This window comes from Ovis aries, chromosome 1, assembly GCF_016772045.2.
Source record: "Ovis aries strain OAR_USU_Benz2616 breed Rambouillet chromosome 1, ARS-UI_Ramb_v3.0, whole genome shotgun sequence".
Classification (NCBI taxonomy): Eukaryota; Metazoa; Chordata; class Mammalia; order Artiodactyla; family Bovidae; genus Ovis; species Ovis aries.
Window position 1 is genome coordinate 198,914,231 of NC_056054.1, and position 23,119 is coordinate 198,937,349.

General features: G+C 40.3%; 1 protein-coding gene across 5 annotated transcripts in view; it reads right to left on the reverse strand.

The window, feature by feature from the left end:
* Nucleotides 1-23,119, reverse strand: part of TPRG1 (tumor protein p63 regulated 1) — a 164,634-nt gene that overhangs the window by 103,841 nt on the left and 37,674 nt on the right. For all 5 annotated transcript variants that reach the window (XM_004003046.6, XM_042233258.2, XM_042233267.2 and 2 more), the window contains one exon: nt 12,778-12,869. In XM_004003046.6, coding sequence (XP_004003095.3) covers nt 12,778-12,869 — 92 coding nt within the window. The remainder of the gene's footprint in view (nt 1-12,777; nt 12,870-23,119) is intronic.

Genomic DNA, 23,119 nt, shown 5'->3' on the forward strand with positions numbered 1-23,119 from the left:
TGCAAAGAGTTGGACTCAACTTAGTGACTGAACAGCAACAACAAGTTTAAGTTACTGGGCAATTGTTTCCAGAATCTATTGCCTTTCTAAAAATGTGAACATCTTCTGTGATATCTTTCAGTAAGACAGAAATGCTTATAAGCATTTGGTAAGCGTATTCTTAAATATGGTAAGCATATTCTAAAACAATAATATTAATAATGATGATGCCCTGATGTTATTTCCTTGGTATAAATTCTTCTGTCATGACTGATTTCAAGATAGCAAGGTGAGGTCACAGGAGCTGGGATTGGAAGAGACGCATACAGCTGGCCATCTTGAGTGGGAGAGCTGAGCACAAAGACTGCATCGGGGGATGAAGAGGAGCCAGTGGAAGGCAATGGGAAGCGACAAGGTGCTGGCAAACTGGGAGCCTATGCTCTAACTGAACACATTGAAATTCAGATTTAAAAAAAACTGAGCAGGGCGGAAATGGCTTATGGCTCTCTAATTTGTGACTCCAAAATGAAATACATGATCCAGACTCCGTAGTCTAGCCTTTGAAGTTCTTTTTTGTCTGGTTCCTTTCAAGCCTTTCTAGCTTGTTTTTTGTCCTCTGACTTGTTCACTGTAATCTGGCCATATTGAGCTGCTTATGGTTCCCTGAGCCTGCCTCAGTTATCACACAGATGCCCCTCTTTCCTGGGATATTCTTTCCCATCCTATCTTTTTGGAAATTTTTCTTCCTCCCTTAATCCTGGTTATCCTCCTGACCTATGTCAACAATACAGACACAGTGAGTTCTGAGCTCCCACAAAATTATTTGCCAGATTGTGGGCCAGCAAGTACCATACTGTGCTGCGTTTCATTTACACATTCTCCTTCCCCACAAGACTGAGAGTTTCTTGAAGATGGAAGTTTTGTCATACTTATTTTTTTTTAATTTTCATCATTTAGGGCAGAGTTTGGCTTATGTAAGGAGCTCAGTAAACACACAAATGTATATATACATGAGTCACTATTAATAAGTATTATTATTATTATAAAAGCAAACTCTTGGGTGGAACATGCTGCTGCTGCTGCTGCTGCTAAGTCGCTTCAGTCATGTTCAACTCTGTGCGACCACATAGACAGCAACCCACCAGGCTCCCCTGTCCCTGGGATTCTCTAGGCAAGAACACTGGAGTGGGTTGCCATTTCCTTCTCCAATGCACGAAAGTGGAACATACTATATGGCAAAAAATTAGTGTAAGCATTGTATATATATTAAATGATTGAATTCTTAAATTAATATCCTTCTTTACATACCCACATTATAAGTGGTAAAATTGAGGCTCAGAGGATGTAAAAGACTTACATACCAAGGTCACATCACTAATAAGTGTTGGAGCTGGGCATTTAGCTGTATCAGACTTTATCCCACCTCTTGGCCTTTCTTGACTCCTCCTAAATTCTTTAGCAGTCTTGGAAAAACAAAAACACTTGCAAGTATGTTTGTGACCGCAGTGACTAAATGCCCTCACTGTCCTGTAATTCAGGTTACTCAGGACCATTAGCTATCTGAATGATGCTGCTGCCAGGGAGGAATTTAGAGAGAAAAACAACATGTTTAATTAGGTGGTTGTTGATAACACTGACCCAGGATAAGTGGATTCTGGCAACAGAGGTGCTTTTGTTGCTGCCAGAGTCTTGCCACTGGTCATTAACATCTTGATAGATTTGAGGCCCTTTTCAGCCTGAGTGCTTTCACCCAAGGATGGAGGAAGTGTCACTGGGCTTTGAGCTGCTTGGAGGCCCAGGGTAATGGAGGCAGGACTCGATGGATGGACCCCACTAGTGTCAGTGAAGTTTCAAGCAGTAGATGTCTCTACCCAAATTAGATGCAAGTCAAGTCCACATTGGATTCTGAGCCCTACCACATGTCAGACATTGTACTAAGTACTAACAGGTGGGCAGAGATGGGTTTGGACAAAGGTGAGCCCTGACTTAAGCAGTGCTTTCCTCAAAATGAACTATATTAAGTTGTAGAAAGTGAGCACAGAGAAGGAAGAGAAAGTTATTCTCACTGAATCACTGTGGAAAGGTTTTATGGGCATAGTATCTCTGAAGGACAGGAAAGGTCTGAATGAACAGAAGGGAGAGAGAGCATACCAGACAGAGTAAAGTGGATGAGTACAATCATGAGGCCAGGGCATTGTGTCAGGAACTTTAGGGGATCAGCAGGCAGTTCCATTTGACTGATAGAATTTATTAAGGGGCATAATAATAAATAAAGCTGGAAGGGGAAATTCAGTCTGTGACATGTCCTAAGTGAGAGAGGAGAGCACACAGCACGGTACCAGGGGATGAAGAGGAGCTAGAGTAAGGTTCGTAGCCAGGGTAAGATCTTAAAGAGGCAACAGAAGGGCATGTAGGCAGCGAGAATCCACTGATGTCCTCAGAGCATGACAATGAATGTGACCTAGACTGATGCTTCCCAGAGGTGAATTACAGGAACCAACTGGGAACCCTGCGAAAATGCAGACTCAGGTTCCGAATGACTGGGGTGGCCCTGCATCTCAGCACTGCTAACAAGCTCCTAAGTACTGCTGCTGCTGTTGGGGTGATTTTAAGACCACACTTTGAGTAGCAAAGTCTAGAAGAGACGGACGTATGCAAAAATGAGTGGGGTTGGGTAGGAGATACATTCCAGGTTGTTTATTTGCATTTTGCATTTATTATTCATGAATGAAATGTTCAGCAATCCCTAGTTTCACAGTTTGTTTGTTGTTTGTTTGGTTTGGTTTGGCTTTTATTTTTTAAATTATTAGCAGCAGTGCTTTTCATGACAAAACTAGCTCAGTGCTCTAATTAGACTATGACAAGGTGAAGCACCATTAACCTTAGCCCAACAGCAGTAGCCGCCATTCCCTACAGGTATCTGACTTTTTAGCTGATTCTGGGGGAAAGACTAAATAAGATCAAATGGACAGCACAAGGCCAGAAAGGTATGGAGAGGAAGAGGAAAAGGTCTCGATCCTGCCTAGCGAATCTCAGTCCTCCTGGCTGCTAACAACAGACAGTCAACAAAGAAACAAGACACAGGCCCAAAGATCATTTAACCAGTTTAAACCGTGGTGATGACTGTGTCGGGAGATGAAAAATCACAAAAGGCAGCAAGAGCAGAGTGATGAGAAGACAGCCTGGCCAGGAGAGAGGTCCCGTGAAGCCAGGTCCTCCTGTGACCCTTAATAAGTGGTTGCCTTTAGATAGGTCATTTAATCTTTGGGTTTCTTCATCCATAAAATGAAGCCAATAGCTCCTCCTTGCTTTCTCCTGCAGGTCTGTTTGAGGATCAGATATGAACTCAGGTGTGAAAGCAAACACAGGCACTGCTTTGGAGATCAGTGAACTCAGTGGCACCCTAAACCTAAGAAATGATTCCTGATCTCCTGGGCCTCAACATTGCTTTGCTCCCAGGACGCCCCCCTCCTCTTTTATATGAACACACACCATGATTATTTCTTCTGGGAAATCATTCTAAATTAAGCAGAAATGCCCTGCACACTTCCACTCACCCCACCAAGCCCAGGAAATAGAGTTGAGTTTATCCATTGAGTTACAATCTGATAAGGGCCACACATGGAATCTGAGCACAAAGGCAAAACAAAGAATATTTTTGCAAAAGGGAGAACAGCATAATGCATTGGAGCCCTTTCTCTGCTACTTTAGAGCTGTGCTAGTCTTTTTAAAATGTTTTTATTAAATATAGTTGATATATAATGCTATGTTAGTTTCAGGTATACAGTAATTCAGTTATATATACACAGTATGTTTAATAACCTATACTGGATAAGAGTATAAAAATTATATATATATATATATATATATATATATTCCATTATAAGTTATTACAACATATTGCATATAGTCCCTGTGCTATTCTGAATATTTTATATATATTACTCTTTGATTTCTTCATCTGCAAACTGGAGGTGGTGTTTCTACCTAAGACAATTGCTATGAAGATTGAATTAAATGAAGAGTAATTTTTAATCTATAAGTTATTATATAAATATTACTTATTATTTTTTGTCAAAAACAAATGGAGAATGTCATATATATTTTCATTTCTCTTTCCAACTGTGAAATATTATTCTGGCCTACTGCTAAATATCCCTTACTCGGCACTTCAATTTTAAAAGAATAATATAAACCATCACACTTGTGTAGCCATTCACAGTTTAAAAGTAACTGTCTAATACTTTACAAAAACTACATGATAACTGAGAAAAATATGAGGAAAACCTAAGAAAAATTCCATTTAGAGATCATCAAAATTATATAAATTATAGCAATATAATGGCAAGCACATAGAAAGCACTTATCACAAAGTGCAATTTAAGCGCTCAATAAATGTTATCTATTAACATTATAGCAATCATTGACAAAAATGCATGGAGAAGAGCTGGAATGACATATACCAAAAATTAACAGTGGCTGTGCTTCTTTCAAGAGCAGAGGATTTCTAACTGATTAAAAGACTGTACTAAAACAAATTCACTAATTTAAAAAAAAATGGGAAGCCCATTCAAGTTCACCCAGCTACACTGATCATAAGCAGCAGAGTCAGGAATCAAGCCCAGGTTTTCTGATTCCAAATTCAGGACTCTTTTTATGACACTAGGCTGCTTCCTTGACTTTATCTCATTTTACTGTCTATCTGTCCAACATGGAGAGCTGGATTTGGCTAAAGCCATGGATAAAAAGCTATGTGAGTTTCAGGAGAGATAGGCTATGAAACACGCTGAAAGTATTTTCCACGAAGATGAGAGCAAGAGTTACTTGATCCCAGCCACTAGAGGCAAGTCTTCTCATTCAGGAATAAGAGGAATAAGAACAACAACCCCCACCACCACTTCACACTAACGTGTGTGGAGTGAAGATCCCATCTCTTCCCACCTCCCTAAGCACTGCAGTCAAAGACATCTTGAGTACTTTTGACTCAAGAGCCACTTCATTGCCATTGTATCACACTTTTTGAGACTCCATAGAGTGTCAAGTTGTTCTCTTGGGGCTGGCTTAATGGATCACTTCTAAAAGGGTACACACTATTTATTTTTAAAGTTCTTTCCCAAAGGACCAAGAAAGACAGTGCAAGGAGGAGATAAAGTTGAGATAAACATCATCCTGTCTTTATAGCTATACAGGCTTATAAAGTTCCTAAACCGGCTGGGCTAAAAACTTGAGTCTCACTTGGAGTCTCTTTGCTTCATGCTATGCTAAGTCACTTCAGTTGTGTTCAGCTCTTTGTGACCCTATGCGCTGTAGCCCGCCAGGCTTGTCTGTCCATGGATTCTCCAGGCAAGGATACTGGAGTGGGTTGCCATGCCCTCCTACAGGGTAGGAGGTATCTTCCCCACCCAGGGGTCGAACCTATGTCTCTTATGTCTCCTGCACTGGCAGGAGGGCCACCTGGAAAGCCCTTCTTAGGGCATTCTTAATGGTTTCAGCTAACTGGGATCCCGCTGGAGTTGACTGCATCTCATTTTGCTTTTGGTCTCCTTTTGGTCTCTCATCCTCCTTGTATTCTCCACCCAAATGCCTTCTAACCTTTGTTTTTCCAATTCTGCTGAATGATATATTTATATAAATTTAGAACATCACAAAGAAGCTCACTTGAACTAGTAGAAAATGCCTTGACTGGCTTAATATTATTTCATGCCCTTATTTCATACGTAGATAGACCTTCTGCAACCTTGCAGCCTCTGTCTGGCATTCATCTTTCCTCATCACCTGTCCAGACTTCATCCATTTATCAGTGAAAAGATGACTCTTTTGCTGAATTGGATAACAGTTTTTGAATACTGGAAGAATATAATATTTTCTGAGCCTTTTTTGTGTTGTGACAATATCATAGCCACATACACACTTCTAAACTTAAACATCATTAGCATATCCTCAACTACTTTCTTAGGTTTGGACAATTAACAAAACAATAAAATCAAACTCTGATCTCTAGAGCTTGCTTATTTCCATGGTATAATTGTTGCCACCAATTCCAAGCTACCAGCATGACATCACTGAACGTGCAGTTGGTGAAAGATGAGCACACTATCACATATTATTTCCACCACACAAATAGAATAGGTAAAAATAGCCCCAGGTTTCCCAGGTGCCGCTTGTACTAAAGAATCCACCTGCCAATGCAGGAGATGTTAGGGATGTGGGTTTGATCCCTGGGTTGGGAAGATCCCCTGGAGGAGGGCATGGCAAACCACTTCAGGATTCTTGCCTGGGAAATCCCATGGACAGAGGAGCCTGCTGGGCTACAGTCCATGGGGTCACACAGAGTCAGACTCAACTTAGCAACTAAAACCACCACCACCTATACTAACTACCTGGACAGCAAGAAGATCAAACCAGTCAATCCTAAAGGAAATCAACCCTGAATATTCTTTGGAACCACTGATGCTGAAGCTGAAGCTCCAATACTTTGGCCACCTGATGGAAAGGACCAACTCATTGGAAAAGACCCTAATGTTAAGACTGAGGGCAGGAGGAGAAGGGGGAGGCAGAGGATAAGATGTTTGAATGGCATCACCAACTCAGTGGACATGAAACTGAGCAAACTTAGGGATATAGTGAAGGACGGGGAAGCTTGGTGTGCTGCAGTCCATCAGGTCGCAAAGAATTGGATGTGACTTAGCTATTGAACAATGACAACCTCAGTTCAGTTCAGTTCAGTCACTCAGTCATGTCCGACTCTTTGTGACTCCATGAATTGCAGCACACCAGGCCTCCCTGTTCATCACCATCTCCCAGAGTTAACTCAGACTCACGACCATCTAGTCCATGATGCCATCCAGCCATCTCATCCTCTGTTGTCCCCTTCTCCTCCTTCCCCCAATCCCTCCCAGCATCAGAGTCTTTTCCAATGAGTCAACTCTTCGCATGAGGTGGCCAAAGTACTGGAGTTTCAGCTTTACCATCATTCCTTCCAAAGAAATCCCAGGGTTGATCTCCTTTAGAATGGACGGGTTGTATCTCCTTGCAGTCCAAGGGACTCTCAAGAGTCTTCTCCAACACCACAGTTCAAAAGCATCAATTCTTTGGCGCTCAGCCTTCTTCACAGTCCAACTCTCACATCCATACATGACTACTGGAAAACCATAGCCTTGACTAGACGGACCTTAGTCGGCAAAGTAATGTCTCTGCTTTTGAATATACTATCTAGGTTGGTCGTAACTTTTCTTCCAAGGAGTAAGCGTCCTTTAATTTCATGGCTGCAGTCACCATCTGCAGTGATTTGGGAGCCCAAAAAAAGAAAGTCTGACACTGTTTCTGTTTCCCCATCTATTTCCCATAAAGTGATGGGACCGGATGCCATGATCTTTGTTTTCTGAATGTTGAGCTTTAAGCCAACTTTTTCATTCTCCTCTTTCACTTTCATCAAGAGGCTTTTGAGTTCCTCTTCACTTTCAGCCATAAGGGTGGTGTCATCTGCATATCTGAGGTTATTGATATTTCTCCCAGCAATCTCGATTCCAGCTTGTGTTTCTTCCAGTCCAGCGTTTCTCATGATGTACTCTGCATAGAAGTTAAATAAGCAGGGTGATAATATACAGCCTTGACATACTCCTTTTCCTATTTGGAACCAGTCTGTTGTTCCATGTCCAGTTCGAACTGTTGCTTCCTGACCTGCATACAGATTTCTCAAGAGGCAGGTTAGGTGGTCTGGTATTCCCATCTCTTTCAGAATTTTCCACAGTTTATTGTGATCCACACAGTCAAAGGCTTTGAAATAATCAATAAAGCAGAAATAGATGTTTTTCTGGAACTCTCTTGCTTTTTCCATGATCCAGCGGATATTGCCAATTTGATCTCTGGTTCCTCTGCCTTTTCTAAAACCAGCTTAAACATCAGAGAGTTCATGGTTCACGTATTGCTGAAGCCTGACTTGGAGAATTTTGAGCATTACTCCAAAAAAGATGTCCTTTTCATTATAGGGGACTGGAATGCAAAAGTAGGAAGTCAAGAAACACCTGGAGTAACAAGCAAATTTGGCCTTGGAATGCGGAATGAAGCAGGGCAAAGACTAATAGAGTTTTGCCAAGAAAATGTACTGGTCATAGCAAATACCCTCTTCCAACAACACAAGAGAAGTCTCTACACATGGACATCACCAGATGGTCAACACCGAAATCAGATTGATTATATTCTATGCAGCCAAAGATGGAAAAGCTCTATACAGTCAACAAAAAACAAGACCAGGAGCTGACTGTGGCTCAGATCATGAACTCCTTATTACCAAATTCAGACTTAAATTGAAGAAAGTAGGGAAAACTGCTAGACCATTCGGGTATGACCTAAATCAAATCCCTTATGATTATATAGTGGAAGTGAGAAATAGATTTAAGGGCCTAGATCTGATAGATAGAGTGTCTGATGAACTATGGACTGAGGTTCGTGACATTGTACAGGAGACAGTGATCAAGACCATCCCCATGGAAAAGAAATGCAAAAAAGCAAAATGGCTGTCTGGGGAGGGCTTACAAATAGCTGTGAAAAGAAGAGAGGTGAAAAGCAAAGGAGAAAAGGAAAGATATAAGCATCTGAATGCAGAGTTCCAAAGAATAGCAAGAAGAAATAAGAAAGCCTTCTTCAGCAATCAATGCAAAGAAATAGAAGAAAACAACAGAATGGGAAAGACTAGAGATCTCTTCAAGAAAATTAGAGATACCAAGGGAACATTTCATGCAAAAATGGGCTCAATAAAGGACAGAAATGGTCTGGACCTAACAGAAGCAGAAGATATTAAGACGAGGTGGCAAGAATACACGGAAGAATTGTACAAAAAAGATCTTCACGACCCAGATAATCGTGATGATGTGATCACTAATCTAAAGCCAGACATCTTGGAAAGTGAAATCAAGTAGGCCTTAGAAAGCATCACTACTAACAAAGCTAATGGAGGTGATGGAATTCCAGTTGAGCTGTTTCAAATCCTGAAAGACGATGCTGTGAAAGTGCTGCACTCAAGATGCCAACAAATTTGGAAAACTCAGCAGTGGCCACAGGACTGGAAAAGGTCAGTTTTCATTCCTATTCCAAGGAAAAGAAATGCCAAAGAATGCTCAAACTATCGCACAATTGCACTCATCTCACATGCTAGTAAAGTAATGCTCAAAATGACAACCTACACTACATTAAAAGCATTTTTACTATTCATGATTCTGAAGATGGAATGCTGATTTGAAAGCAGACATTCTTTAAACCACTGATGAGCAACCCAGGATTTCTCATCTCCCCAGAAGAAATTGAAAGTTGATATACACAAAGCTCAGTCATTTTTGTCACATATGAATAAGTGTTATGCTTGAAAAGAGTCTTGTGTGATTGGTAAGGTTGGGGAAATTAGTATATATTGCAGCCCCTGAAACTTATAAGAATGGATGGTCTTATTCCATTAGAAAAACAAGTAAAGGGGACAAGAGTAGCCCCAGGCTCTCACCTTTCTGGGCCTGTGTATTTATACATTTGTTTTGTTTAGTCTTGCTGTTGTTATTTTGGAGGTTTGGTTTTAGTTTGATTATTTTTGCTGGGTTTTCCTTTTTTTTTTTTTTGCTGCGCTACAAATGAACAGAAGAGTTAAGTGTGATAAGTCATTCAAAACCTGTATGCATGTCTTTCTTTTGACAAACAACTTCTTATCTTCTTCTTGAACAGTCAGTGTCTGGGACCTCATTCATTTAGACCAGATGCCTGAACATCTCTACAACGGACACCTCTTTCCATTACAAGTAGGCAGTCTGATCAAGCTATAAGGATTAACAGGCAAAGGAAAGTAACTGGCAATGTCTTACTCTGGTAGAAATGTCTGAAATCAGATCTTCTCTTGAAACTTGCTTTTGATGGAGGGTCATGGGAGAAGTAAAAGAATTTTAACCGAGAGGATAACCAAAAAAGAACACAAAATCACTACCATTTAAAAAGGAGAAATGGGTTTCAATGCACACAGGAAGAAAGCCTGACAGCAAATAAGCAAATGTGACTGTGTGAAATTCTACATGCATGGGATATACACAGTATTGTTGTCCTTAATATAAATGGATACCACAAAATGAAAGCAAAACAGAAAACCAGTTGCTGGAAAGTGCTTTCCAACTCTTTGAGCTTCCTATTAGGTTCAGAGCTAGGTACAAAACTTGAGCCTTGGGGGTAAAACTTCATATTTATCTGAACACTGCTTGGTTCAGCATTCTAGTTAATATTAAAGCAAGCACACAGTTACGGAGATAAGCCTCAACACAGATCACACAATCAGATTTATCTTTGGATAGCCGACATCTACTGGCTATTGTAATCACTAAGCAAAAGTATTCAAACAACTAAAAAAACAGGTCAAATAAAATCAAACAAAATAGGCGCTATTAAAGAAATGAGAGAAATGAGAAAGTCACTCAGTCATGTCTATCTCTTTGTGATCCCATGGAATTCTCTAAGCCAGAATACTGGAGTGGATAGCCTTTCCCTTCTCCAGGGGATCTTCCCAACCCAGGGATTGAACCCAGGTCTCCCACATTGCAGGCAGATTCCTTACCAGCTAAGCCACAAGGGAAACCCATTAAAGAAATAACTGATACTATTACTAATATGCGAGAGTTCACACAAACATCCACCACTGAATCTGAAAGACCACGTTTGTGCATCCTTGCTTATAAATGCGATACATTGTAGAAATGAATTAGTTAAGTGTTTACCTCTGATGTGACCTTCAGAGTTTAAGTAGACATCTATCCTAACCAAGGCAGGCTTTTCATTTGAACAAGTCATACTCTACCCTGCGAATGAGAGGTGGAGAGTGGAAAATAATGATGCTAGAGATGGAGATGGATAGATAGAAATAAAAGCAGAGGCTACAAACAACAACAAAAACTAACTATTGGCTTACCAATACTACTGTGAACAGAGAAAGGACACTGATATGCATTGAAACGTCATATGTGCTGGGGATTTTGCTAAGAATTTTATGTTATCTCATTTAGTCATCCTAACACCTCATCAAGTATATATCATTATCTCTAATTTATATATTAAGACACTGCTGCTGCTGCTGCTGCTGCTGCATCACTTCAGTCGTGTCCGACTCTGTGCAACCCCATAAACGGCAGCCCACCAGGCTCCCCTGTCCCTGGAATTCTCCAGGCAAGAACACTGGAGTGGGTTGCCATTTCCTTCTCCAATGCATGAAAGTGAAAAGTGAAAGTGAAGTCGCTCAGTTGAGTCCGACTCTTCACCATCCCATGGACTGCAGCTCACCAGGCTCCTCCATCCATGGGATTTTCCAGGCAAGAGTACTGGAGTGGGGTGCCATTGCCTTCTCTGATATTAAGACACAAATGCTCAGAAATTGTCAGGTTGGTTTTCAAAATTCATTTTAATTCAAATATTGGAACCCATTTGAAACAATGATATCATGTGATGGTCAGACAGATGGAAACAAGCTATTTGGTTCTGCATTTCATTGATTATGGGATTTATTCTGCTTGCCTGGATGATTAAACATTCCAGAGTTGCCCTCCTAAAACTTAATCAAAGAAGATGTCCCACCCAGAGGTGAAAGACTAAATGATTCTTTACTCAAGGTATAGAAGTTACTGAACTTTTCTGTTGAAACCTCTGGAGATCATATTACCAAGAAAACTTACTAAACTCTGAAGTGGAATTCTAACTGCATTCTCCTCTTAATATTATGGATTCTGCAGAAGAAAAGACATGCCTCTTGCCCTTATTATGAGTATATTTTACCTATTATTGTAAAGACCATGACATTCTTAATATTTGCCTGGTGGGTTAAGTAAAGGTCACATAGACACTAGAGTTTTGGGGGAGGACAGAAAGGTAACCATCTCCATGGTGTCTTTTGCAATGAAAACCCCTGTAGCTAACATTAAAACTTGAGAGTGAATAGAGCAGTCAATAAACTGACAAGGATGTAAGTGTCAGATTTGGTTTTTATCCTAACTCTGAACAGGGGGCCTGTCTTTTTTTGGCAGTGGTGGGGAAGGGGTTATATTTATTTATTTTTAAATTTTTATTTTATGTTGGCATATAGCTGATTAACAATGTTGTGCTGGTATCAGATGTACAGTACAGTGGCTCAGGTATACATATACATGTATCTTCTTTTTCAGCTTCTTTTTTTCTCATTTAGGTTATTACAGAGTATTGAGCGGAATTCCCTATGCTATACAGTAGGTCCTTGTTGGTTATCTATTTTAATATAGTAGTGTGTACATGCCAATCCCAATCTCCCAGTCTATCCCTTTCTACCAGGTGGCCTGTCTTTATCTTACATGATTTTTCCTAGTTTTTTGCTCAAAATTCACATTGTATATGTTGACCTCACCCATCCTCTTTCCCAACCCTCCTTTCTACTGTATCCAGAGTAGGCTGGTTAGTAGCGTGGCATGATTGGTGAGAGAGTGCTTACAAGAGACAGAGATTGGAACCAGCCAGCTCAGTTAAGAGGCTAATGCAATGGTCCTTGTGAGAAATGGCCATGCCCTGAGTTAAGGTAATTGCAATGATAGTTGAGAGAAGCAACTCGCCTGGAAAACAGCTGTAGAAGTCAAACTTGGTCATAACATCAGCCATGGGGCACCACAAGACTTTACTCTCTAATAGGAGAGTAATTGATGATCTCTCTGTAACCAGAAGCAATTCTTCCAGAAATTCTGGCCATCTATTCTATTATGGTATTGTCAAACCAAAGGCTAGATTTCCATTGCCCTTCACTTAGTCATAATTACTCACTCTGTCAAGAGCCAGAAGCCTTGAATTGTCTCTCCAGAAGTCTTGGTAATATGGCCTTTCAAGTCTTCTATGGCGGTCTCAATGGCCCCTGGCTGAGTAGGAAGAAGAAAATACCTAGTTTAGAGAAGACTGAGTCCCCTTCATTGCTTATGACCAGTTACTACATCCCAGCAACTCCTCCAGAAAGTTGACCTGGAAAGATAGTTCTTGGAGTAGCCTGTTGGTTGTTGGCACTGCCTGCCAGAGAGCTTAGTCTTGAATTCTGGTATTTACTAAGCTGCTCTCCTTGCACGAGACAAAAGGGATCCAGGTCCTATAAGCCTTTCATAATCTTACCCTCACTTGTTCAGAGAAATTAGGATTGCTGTTTTCAGAGGGCCAGTTTTTCTGATAAACAAATATGTTTATAATGAAATTCAATGCATTTAGCAATATCTACTTTTTTCTTAATCAAACTTTTCTCTCTTCAAACAGTACATGGCAGTAAAACATTAAAAAAAAAAAAAAAAAAACCCAACCTCCCAATGTTCTGACTGTAATTCTGGTTCTGGGAAATGAACTTTTTTGTCTCCTTACCTCTCTTTCTTCACCATTCTCCAAGCAGGTATTCCTACTATGAGCCTTCCTCTAGTTTAAAAATCGATTGACGTTCCTTAACAAGAAATTCACTTTCCTAGTGGCTGAGCAGTAAAGAAGCCTCTTTCTAATGCAAGAGACATAGATTCAATCCCTGGTCCAGAAGATCCCCTGGAGAAGGAAATGGCAACCCACTCGAGTATTCTTGCCTGGGAAATCCCATGGACAGAGGAGCCTGGTTGGGGAGGGTGTGGGGGCGGAGACGGCACTGTAGTCCATGGAGTCATAAAGAGCTGGATGCAACTTAGTGGCTAAAGAAGAAATTCATAGACCCTCAAGCTTAGTGATTCTTAAACTTCAGTGCACAGGAGAATCACCTAAAATGTGTTTTTAAAACACAGATTTCTGGGCACTGTCCCCAGAGATTCTGATTCAGTAGTTCTGAGGTGGGTCTGAGAATTTTCATTTCTATCAGTTTCCTGGGTGATGATATTGGTGTGGGACTCTACCGTAAGAGCCATTGTTATCTAGGCAGTCACTCCCAGCCTTTGTTACTCATCAGAATCGCCAGGGGAGCTTTGGGAAATTCTAATGCCGAGGCTGTACACCAGGCCAATTATATCAGATACTCAGTGGGTGGGATCCGCATAACAGCACCTCAGGATTTTCAAAAGCATCTCGGGTAACTCCAGCGTATAGAACCACTACAGCTCAGGGCTCATCAATTATAAGCCATTTCATTTTATAGGTGGAGAAACAGGGGTCTGCATATGGAAGTAACTTGTGAAGTTCCCCCAGCTAAGAGGTGACAGACACAAGACAGGAAACCTAGACATTCCACCTCCAGGCGTACAACACAGTGCTGACCTCATGCCCAAGCCTGGAACAAGCATGCTACACGCTCTCGTGTAGTGTCTGTGTAATAGGGATTTACACTAAACACCTAATCATCCACAAATATTAGCACTCCTAATCCTCCTAGTTTGAGACCGTTCCTAAAAGGAAACAGGGACACTAGCCTGGCCAAGACCCATTCAAATATATTTTTCTCCCAGAGGTGAGTGAGTTGTAGGATTTGGGGTTGCTTGTTTTCTCAGTCTTTGATAAAAGGCTTTGAAAAATGTTGACCATAGAGTCCATTGGTTAAGAAAAATCTTACATGAGTCCACATGTAAAATATAGGAAAAGAAGTGAAGAATCCGCCCGCAATGTGGGAGACCTGAGTTCGATCCCTGGGTTGAGAAGATCCCCTGGAGAAGGGAAAGGCTACGCATTCCAGTATTTTGGCCTGGGAAATTCCATGGACTGTATAATCCATGAGGTTGCAAAGAGTCAGACACGACTGAGCAACTTTCACTTTCATACTTTCACTTTTCCCCCTCCCTTCCAATTCTTTCCACATGGTCCAAGTCATCCTGGAATTTGCAGGACAAGTACTCAGAGTTGAGTGACCTGGGTTGATATTTCAGATCTGTCATGAATAAGTTCTTTGACCTCTAGACAATGATTTACTGTCCTTGGCCTCCATTTCTTTATCTATAAGACAAATGAGTAGGCTGAACCAAAGCTTTCCAAGCCAAGCTGATGATCCAAATCTCCTGGAAATCTTTAAGAAAATATAATCACAGCCTTTACACCAAGAGAGTCTGATTCCTCAATTTTAACAAGTTTCCTGTTGAATTGGACAGTCAGCCAGTAGACTAAATGATTTCTGACTCTTTCGTCATCCTCTGCTGCTGGTTGAAGGGCTGTCAGAAAGCTAATACAGCACCCCAGGCCTGCTGAACCTGATGTGTCATGAAATCAATAAGTTCTGGGACATTCATTAAATATGCTTTGCGCTCCCATTGACACAGGAGGTTGTATCAGCATCACTGATCCAGTCCCAGGTGGCTCAGATGGTAAATAATATGCCTGCAGTGAGGGAGACCTGGGTTCAATCCCTGGGTTGGGAAGATCCCCTGGAGGAGGGTATGGCAACTCACTCCAGTCTTCTCGCCTAGAGGATCCCCACGGACAGAGGAGCCTGGCAGGCTACAGTCTATGGGGCTGCAAAGAATCAGACATGACAGGGTGACTAAGCATAGCACAGCTGGTAGGACTGGTCTATGCTTCATGGAAATTTCCTGGGATTCTGTGGCAATTCTCTCATCGCTCATTCTCAGCTCTCCATAATGCAGCTTGACTCTACCAGGCTCGATGGTCAAAGTTCTCTGAAAAATGATACTTTCTTTGATGATTCATCATGGCTATTTTTCCTGTCTCTCTTCCTATATCCGTGTAATTTCTTCTTCAAGCTAATATAACTTGGTAGTGAAACTAGTACTTTTCAGAAGAAAAAAAATTAGAAGTAGAATTGAAGAATGATGAAATAATCCTGAAATAAGCATTTTGTTGAATGCTTTTATACCAGGCACTTTGCCAAAAATAGGTAAAGACAAATAAAAGAATGTAGAATTTTTCAAAACTTTTTCTTGTCTTTTCTATGAAAGGCAATCAGCAAAATCCATCAAAATGATCTATCCTTTGATCCACACATTCCATTTCTGTGAAGTTATACTACTGAGACTCTTGCATATGTACAAAATGACACGTGCAAAGTTTCCTCTGCAGCCTGGTTTGTGGATAGCAAAAATTCGGAAACCGTGCAAAAGTCTAGGAATAGGAGACTCATTAGGTATATCATGAGACACATACATGCAATGAAATATGATAAATATGTAAAAAATGAAGAAACATACTATGAAGCAAGGGTAAATATGTCATCATTTGTGTAAAAAAGGGGAGAATGGATAAGAATAAGTATTTTTGTTTGTACACACCTAAAGCAACTCCAGTACTTTGGCCACCTCATGTAAAGAGTTGACTCATTGGAAAAGACTTTGATGCTGGGAGGGATTGGGGGCAGGAGAAGAAGGGGACAACAGAGGATGAGATGGCTGGATGGCATCACGGACTTGATGGACGCGAGTCTGAGTGAACTCTGGGAGTTGGTGATGGACAGGGAGTCCTGGCGTGCTGCAATTCATGGGGTTGCAAAGAGTCGGACACGACTGAGCGACTGAACTGAAAGCCACTCTAGAAGGATACACAGAAAAGGTTAACAGGCATCCCCTACAGGTAGGGAAGGAAGTGATGGTGGACAGTGTATAGAGGTGTTGTTTTACTATGCATCCTTGTGTGGATGCTCAACTCTTTCCTACCCTATAGACTGTAGTCCACCAGGCTCCCCTGTCCATAAGATTTCCCAGGCAAGAATACTGAATGGGTTTCCATTTTCTACTCCAAGGGATCTTCCCAACCCAGGGATCGAATCCACATCCTCCTGTACTGAGCTTCCTGCATTCCGGGTGGATTTTTTACTGCTGAGCCACCAGAGAAGCCCATTGTTTTACTATAAACCTTTTCAAAAGTTAAAGGTTAAAAGTAAAGTGGAACAGTTTGGAAATCTCTGAAATCCTGTCCGGGTACTCACTGCCTTAGTTCTCACCTTCAGGAGAAACATCGATCATGCCTTTATGAAACAGTTATGCATCCTGTCCTGATAAAGTATTTTACTCTTCTCCATTTGTTACTCTTGGTTACTATGATACATTAACTTCAGCCATTTAGTGTCAAAAATACAATAAAGTGTGTGAACCTTTTGACTTGTGTCCAGGCCAAGGTTTTAAATCTCAGCCTTTCTGGTTGAGACCCTCGTCAAGTCACCTTGTCAAGTCACCTTGTCATTCCACAAATCAGTCTACATGCATTTGCTAGATAGATGAGATACCGTTAACTGTAACAGCTGTTTGGAAATGCCTAAAACATTGATAACATTGAAGAATAAAAGACTCTATTACCATTCTTCTTGTTAATACTAAATAGAAGGGAAACCTTTGTACCAGGATCAGGTGATCAGATGATTACTGCAGTGGAACAATTAGCTCTGAGACTCCTTGCAGCCTGAGACTCAAAGGAAAGTATATTGGAATGATATGTACTCATCATCCAATCAAATAAAGCTTAGCAAGAGAGTACACATACATTTCTAATTCTAAATTTTAAGAAAAAAATCACTAGGGGGATCCTTATTTTTATAATGAACAATGAACAATAACTTCTCTGATGTCTAGCCCTAAATAGTTTCAGTCAAAACAAATGTGCTGAGGAAAGTTCAAGGACATAAGTATTTGTTGTTGTTGAGCTTATTTTATATTGGAGTATAGCTGATTAACAATGTTGCAATAGTTCCAGGCACACAACAGAGTGACTTAGCCATACATATAAAGACATATGTATTTGTTTCCTTGCATTTCCTTGAGCTAGACTAGCCTGGGAGTCAATTGCTACACAGACAATATTCATGTCTGCTATTAATATTTTCCCTTGTAATGGACACTTTAGCCAGACAGTGAGAAAAAAGGACAGAGTAGAAAAGAGTGCTCCTAGGGACTTAGACACAGTCAGCTCTCTCTTGCAGGTGTCATCATCCTCAGAAAGGGTTTGCTTTGTGGTACATTCATAAGGTAAGAAACCAGTTCTGAATTGGACCTGATTGGTAAAGCCTAGGCAAATTTGTCTCTCTCTGAAAATGAAAGAAATGCTTCTTATCTCGTAATCGTTAAGGATCCATGCTCAGATAGAAACATCAACTTTTATTACCATCTTCAAAGCATTTCAGTGTAAGGAGGGGAATCCAGAAACCTTCTGCCCAGTGAGATATATAATTTCTAAGCCAGAGGGAAGCTCACACAGACAATAACAATACAACTAATATATTTAGTTGTTCCCAGTACAAGAGCAAGACACAGGGAAGCCTATAGTAAGAGAAGAGGGAAAAGGAGAGAGTATGAAAGCCAAATTAGTGTCATGAAGGCAATGACATCTTGCCACACAATGGGAAGTCCCAAACCTGCTTATTAAAGTCTCGTTCCTCACAATAGAACACAGGCTATAAAAAGGCCACGGGGAACCATTAATTAAATATTAAAAGATCAAATAGTTTTAGTCCCATTAGTTTGTATGTAATTTACATTCTCAAGTATAAATTTAGAGATAATTCCCCATCTCTAATCGCTTTCAACTTTCTGATAAGGTATCTGCAAATATAGAGTCCTACAGGGAGTTTAAATATATCTTTCCCCATGCAGATCAAGTATTGTTCCTTTCATAAGTTGCTTTTGAATATCACTCTCCACAACTAAAGCGATTATCATAATATACCTCAAGTTATTAGCCTTGAGGGGTACTTTTGTGGAGAGAAGGCAGTAGGCCATTTTTAGACATGTCTAAGCAATAATAGCAAATGAACAAAAGTAGGAGGAAAAGGTTATCCAAGCAGACTGATAGCAACTGGTGGAGGCCCTCATTATGTGACTCCTCATTCACTGTCCAAGGTCAGAGGCAGTGGATAGGTGGCACAAAGTGCCAGGAATCCTGGGTTCCAGGCCTGCCATGGCCCCTAAGTTGCCAAAGAAGAGAAGTCACATCAGTTCTGTGTGCCCTAGGGGTAGGATTAGATATTCTCTGAGGCCCTTCCTGGCTCGAAGCAAGAATGTCGCTAAGCTGTATCGGAAGGGCAAAGTCGCAGTAAATAAACGTTTGTCTGGAAGACAGAGGAAAGAACGCAACAACACAGAGTGACCCATAAAATAATGTAAGAGGTTTAAGGGACCAGATTAACTTGTTTTATGACCAGATATTCAGAGATGTGATCTAATTCACAATGTTATGATGCTAAGAATGCCTCTGGTTTGCCCTAAATTGTCATATATTTCCATATCCAACCTGAAACTCATATAATTGATCCTCCCTCTTATTATAGCATTAGGTGTCCACACCTGGCAGCTAAGAAATTGAGTCCATCTGCCTCAGTGAGCCAAGGAATAACTTTCCCTTCCAAGTTAAAAGATATGAACAAAAAGCAGCCTAAATATACAGCAAAACTTAAGTAAATTGTATTACATTTCCATGATACTTCTCTGGTGGCTCAAATGGCAAAGGATTTGCCTGCAATGCAGGCTATCTGGGTTCAATCCCTGGGTTGGGAAGATTCCCTCAAGAAGGAAGTGACTACCCATGCCAGTATTCTTGCCTAGAGAATCCCTAGGACAAAGGAGCCTGGTAGGCTACACTCCATGGGGCTGCAAAGAGTCAGACATAACTGAGCACCTGGACACACACAACAGATGTAACCCTATGTTTTACACAATAAAATGTACATGTAAGAAAAAAGTAAGAAAGGATATTCACCAAAATGTATAAAAGCATATTTATATATTTTCGTTAGCTTTGAGCTATGGAATTATGAACCATCTTCAGTGAAATTATTTTAAAACCTTATAATAAAATGCAAGGCCAAGAAATTTTTCTACTCAGTCTTATTGCTCTTCTGCATTTGCTACATAGCCTTAAAATTCTTACACTGTAATAAATTGATTTCTTTTAAATCACTGCATGGGATCAAGAACTATGAATGGGAATTGGGAAACATCAACTCTAAACCCAGCTTTGTTCTTATTAGCTTCTTGGGCAAGTCAGTGGGCACTAAGTGTTAGGACTTCAGGTCAGCCACTGCCCCTCTCTGGGTCTTAGTTGCCACTAAAAATGAGAGTGTTGACTAGCAACTTGGTGTTCAAAGTGTGATCTGTGGACAGAAAGCATGAGTATTTCCATAGAGTGCATATAAATGCAGAATCTAAGGCCTCATCCCAGACCGACTGAATCAGACCAATATTCTAACACGCTTTCCAGGTAATCTGTTTGCATGATAAAGCTGAGAAGCACTGCACCAGATCATCACTGGACTAGAGCTCCCTTCAGCTCCAAGAAGTGATAACTTGTGATGTGATGAATGTTTCATAGGTCTGAGTCATTCAGTCCTGGGCTGATTTAATTATCCCTTGAGAAAATGAGTTAGCTTCCTTCATGTAAATCTCTTTGCTGAAATAAATAAATAAATAAATAAAAATGAATCTCTCTGCTGCTACATACCCTATATGTCTACATTTATACCTTACTTTAGAGGTCATGGTGAGGTCATGGGCATCTTAACGCCATTCTTTATTACCATTTACAGAAATGTGAATGCCAAATTAACCAAAAATAAAAAATAAAAAAAGAGGAAGAAAGTATTTAGAATAGCAAGAGGTGCTGTTTATGAAATGTTAATATATGTGTCTTACACTGTATTAAGAACACTTTAAAAAGTAGTCTATTTAAACTCTCAGATAAAACTGACGTTTTATCCATACTTTGAAGAGAAGAAATTTATGTATACCTATATACCACACACACACATCTCCTCCCATTTCCTCAGCTACCACCACATCAACAGATCTGTGGTTTACAAGGTAGTAAAACCATATCATTCCTTTATTTATTCAAACTAATATTTATCATTGTCTCAGTTGAACCCACAGTCTCATTTTCATTATCCTAGAATGCATTAAAGCACATTCATTATACTCATGTGCTAAAAAACAAGAAAGAAAGAAACCAAGAAAAGAAACCTCTTCGTATTCTGTCTCTTAGTCTGACAGAAAGTGAATGCTGACTGCCTTGGGAATGTAGCCCTCAGTTACCTCCCAAAGAGCCCTCGTGTCTACTTCAGACTCGCTGACAAAATTAGAAGAAGGTTTTCCTTCCCAAGCTCTTGAGAACTTAAAGTTGTTTTCTATACACCTGGTGGAAAAGATGTTCGTCACATGAATCAGAGTCAGCAATAGAAAACCTTTGCTAAAACATCCTAAGTTCAATTGTATGTTATGGTAGAAAGACCACTGGACTTAGAAGATACAGAGTCTAGCTACAGCTCTTACACTAATATCACATGACTTAGTCACTTAACTCCTCTGAAGCTTCTATGCATTTACTCCTAAAACAAGACTGATAAGCCTTTCTCTGCCTACCTCACAGTGCTGCTCCAGGGGACTGTCTCTTATAAGCTACACAGAGCCACACAAATAAAAGCATCATGTAAATAAATAAAGAAAAGTTCTATTGTAACTTTACAAGAATTTACAGAATCCTTGTAAACCAGATCTGTGTCAATTTAGCTAAGCTGTAACTACATTTTCTAGAATTCACTTTCTTGTCTGCTTCCAAATTAGTGTTGGCCACAACAGACATTTGTGTCAGACTTGAAAGGCAGAAGTGAAACATCAGTCATTTTCTTGCTGAAGATCAGGGCAGCCAATCATACCCCATTGTTCAGAGCTGCTGAACAATGCCATCTCTTGTTTGCTTGATGGCATGAAAGGGGGTGGGGGAAGCCCCTGGACCTATAGCTTCTTTTGTTATAGTCAGACTTCCTCCCTCAGAGCCTCCTTCCCTGAACTGAGTAAGTGTGCAGCTTACTCGGTGGAGAACACTGGCTTTTCCTGAAAATGACTCACATCTTCAAGTCCAAACTTGGTGGGAGAGCAACACAGGTTCCATTTTTCTGTGATGAGTGCTGCTGGATTGAAAGGAATTCTAATTCATCCATGTAGGTTCCCCTGTTCCCTAGTTCTACTACACAAGGGCCAGCTGGTTGATGTATACTACCTCCAAACCCATCAACAGATGCAAAGACAACAGCTTTGCATAGATTTCTCAGGCAACTATCTTAATTGTACCAGCTTCCAATGATACATCTCTTATTCCATATCATTCATCACTGTTCTTCTCTCATCTAACCCTGATAGATACATTATCACCATTAAAAAGATGGACATTCTAAGGGATGCTTTGATTTTTATCCCAGATATATCTTACAACTAAACTTTGCATATTCAAAAAAGTTAATATGCTTTGGAAAACAAGCCATTTGCTTTACATAGGCAAAAACACACAAACACACACATAATAAGGAACATGCCAGTAATTTGTACATATGAGTCACTGGATATAACTAAGACTCACTGAATATAGGTAATGTGGATATATGTTTTCAAACACACACACACTGAGTCTCTTTAGTTACAACTTTATCTTAACCAAAGTTTAACTTTAAAAGCTAGAAAATCCAAGTTTATTAATTAAAACATTATAAATAGCCTCAAACTCTTAGCCACCACTTATTTAGGGGTTGAGTTGAAAAAAAAAAATGTCAGTAAAGAGATGCTCCAGGTACCCGTGAAAATTCAGGTGGTCTCTGCTGCCACAGTGTACAATCCGCAGTTTATCCTCCTATTGTTTATAGCCTAGCCTATGAGCTCACTGCTAGTGTGTTGACAAGAAAGTTAAAGCATTGTTAAAGTAGATCTATAAACAGGAAGGAGAATTCAAGACAGAGAAAGGTACTGGAAACCAAGGATGTTTCTACTTGATCCAAATGTGAGAAGTCTGAAATATTTTTAACATTTGGATATATAAACACCACCCTCATTATGCACACATCTATTTACTACCCAGCTTTGATGCACAAGGAAGAAGCTGAGTTCCAGACTGTGACTCTATACTTGAAATGAAGTGCCTGCCCCTACACTATACTACTAGCATGCCCTGTATACCCTTGAGGTTCAGGTATTCTCGGCAATGCTTTCTATCCCATCACTCATGTCTTTTCCTAACATAGAGCAAATACTCCCTCTGGGCTCCCAGCTTTATATTCTTCTAGCAAGTCTGGTTTTCTCTTCATGGAGCATTAACTTATTGAGGTCAGGTTTAGCAGGAATACAAAACTGAGGAGCCAAAGACCCATGGGAACTGGAGGACTTGCTTCTCTGGTGGTCAAAATAGACCCATAACTTCTCTGAAATTCAGATCCTTCACCTGTAATGTGAAGATAAAGATGCCTTCA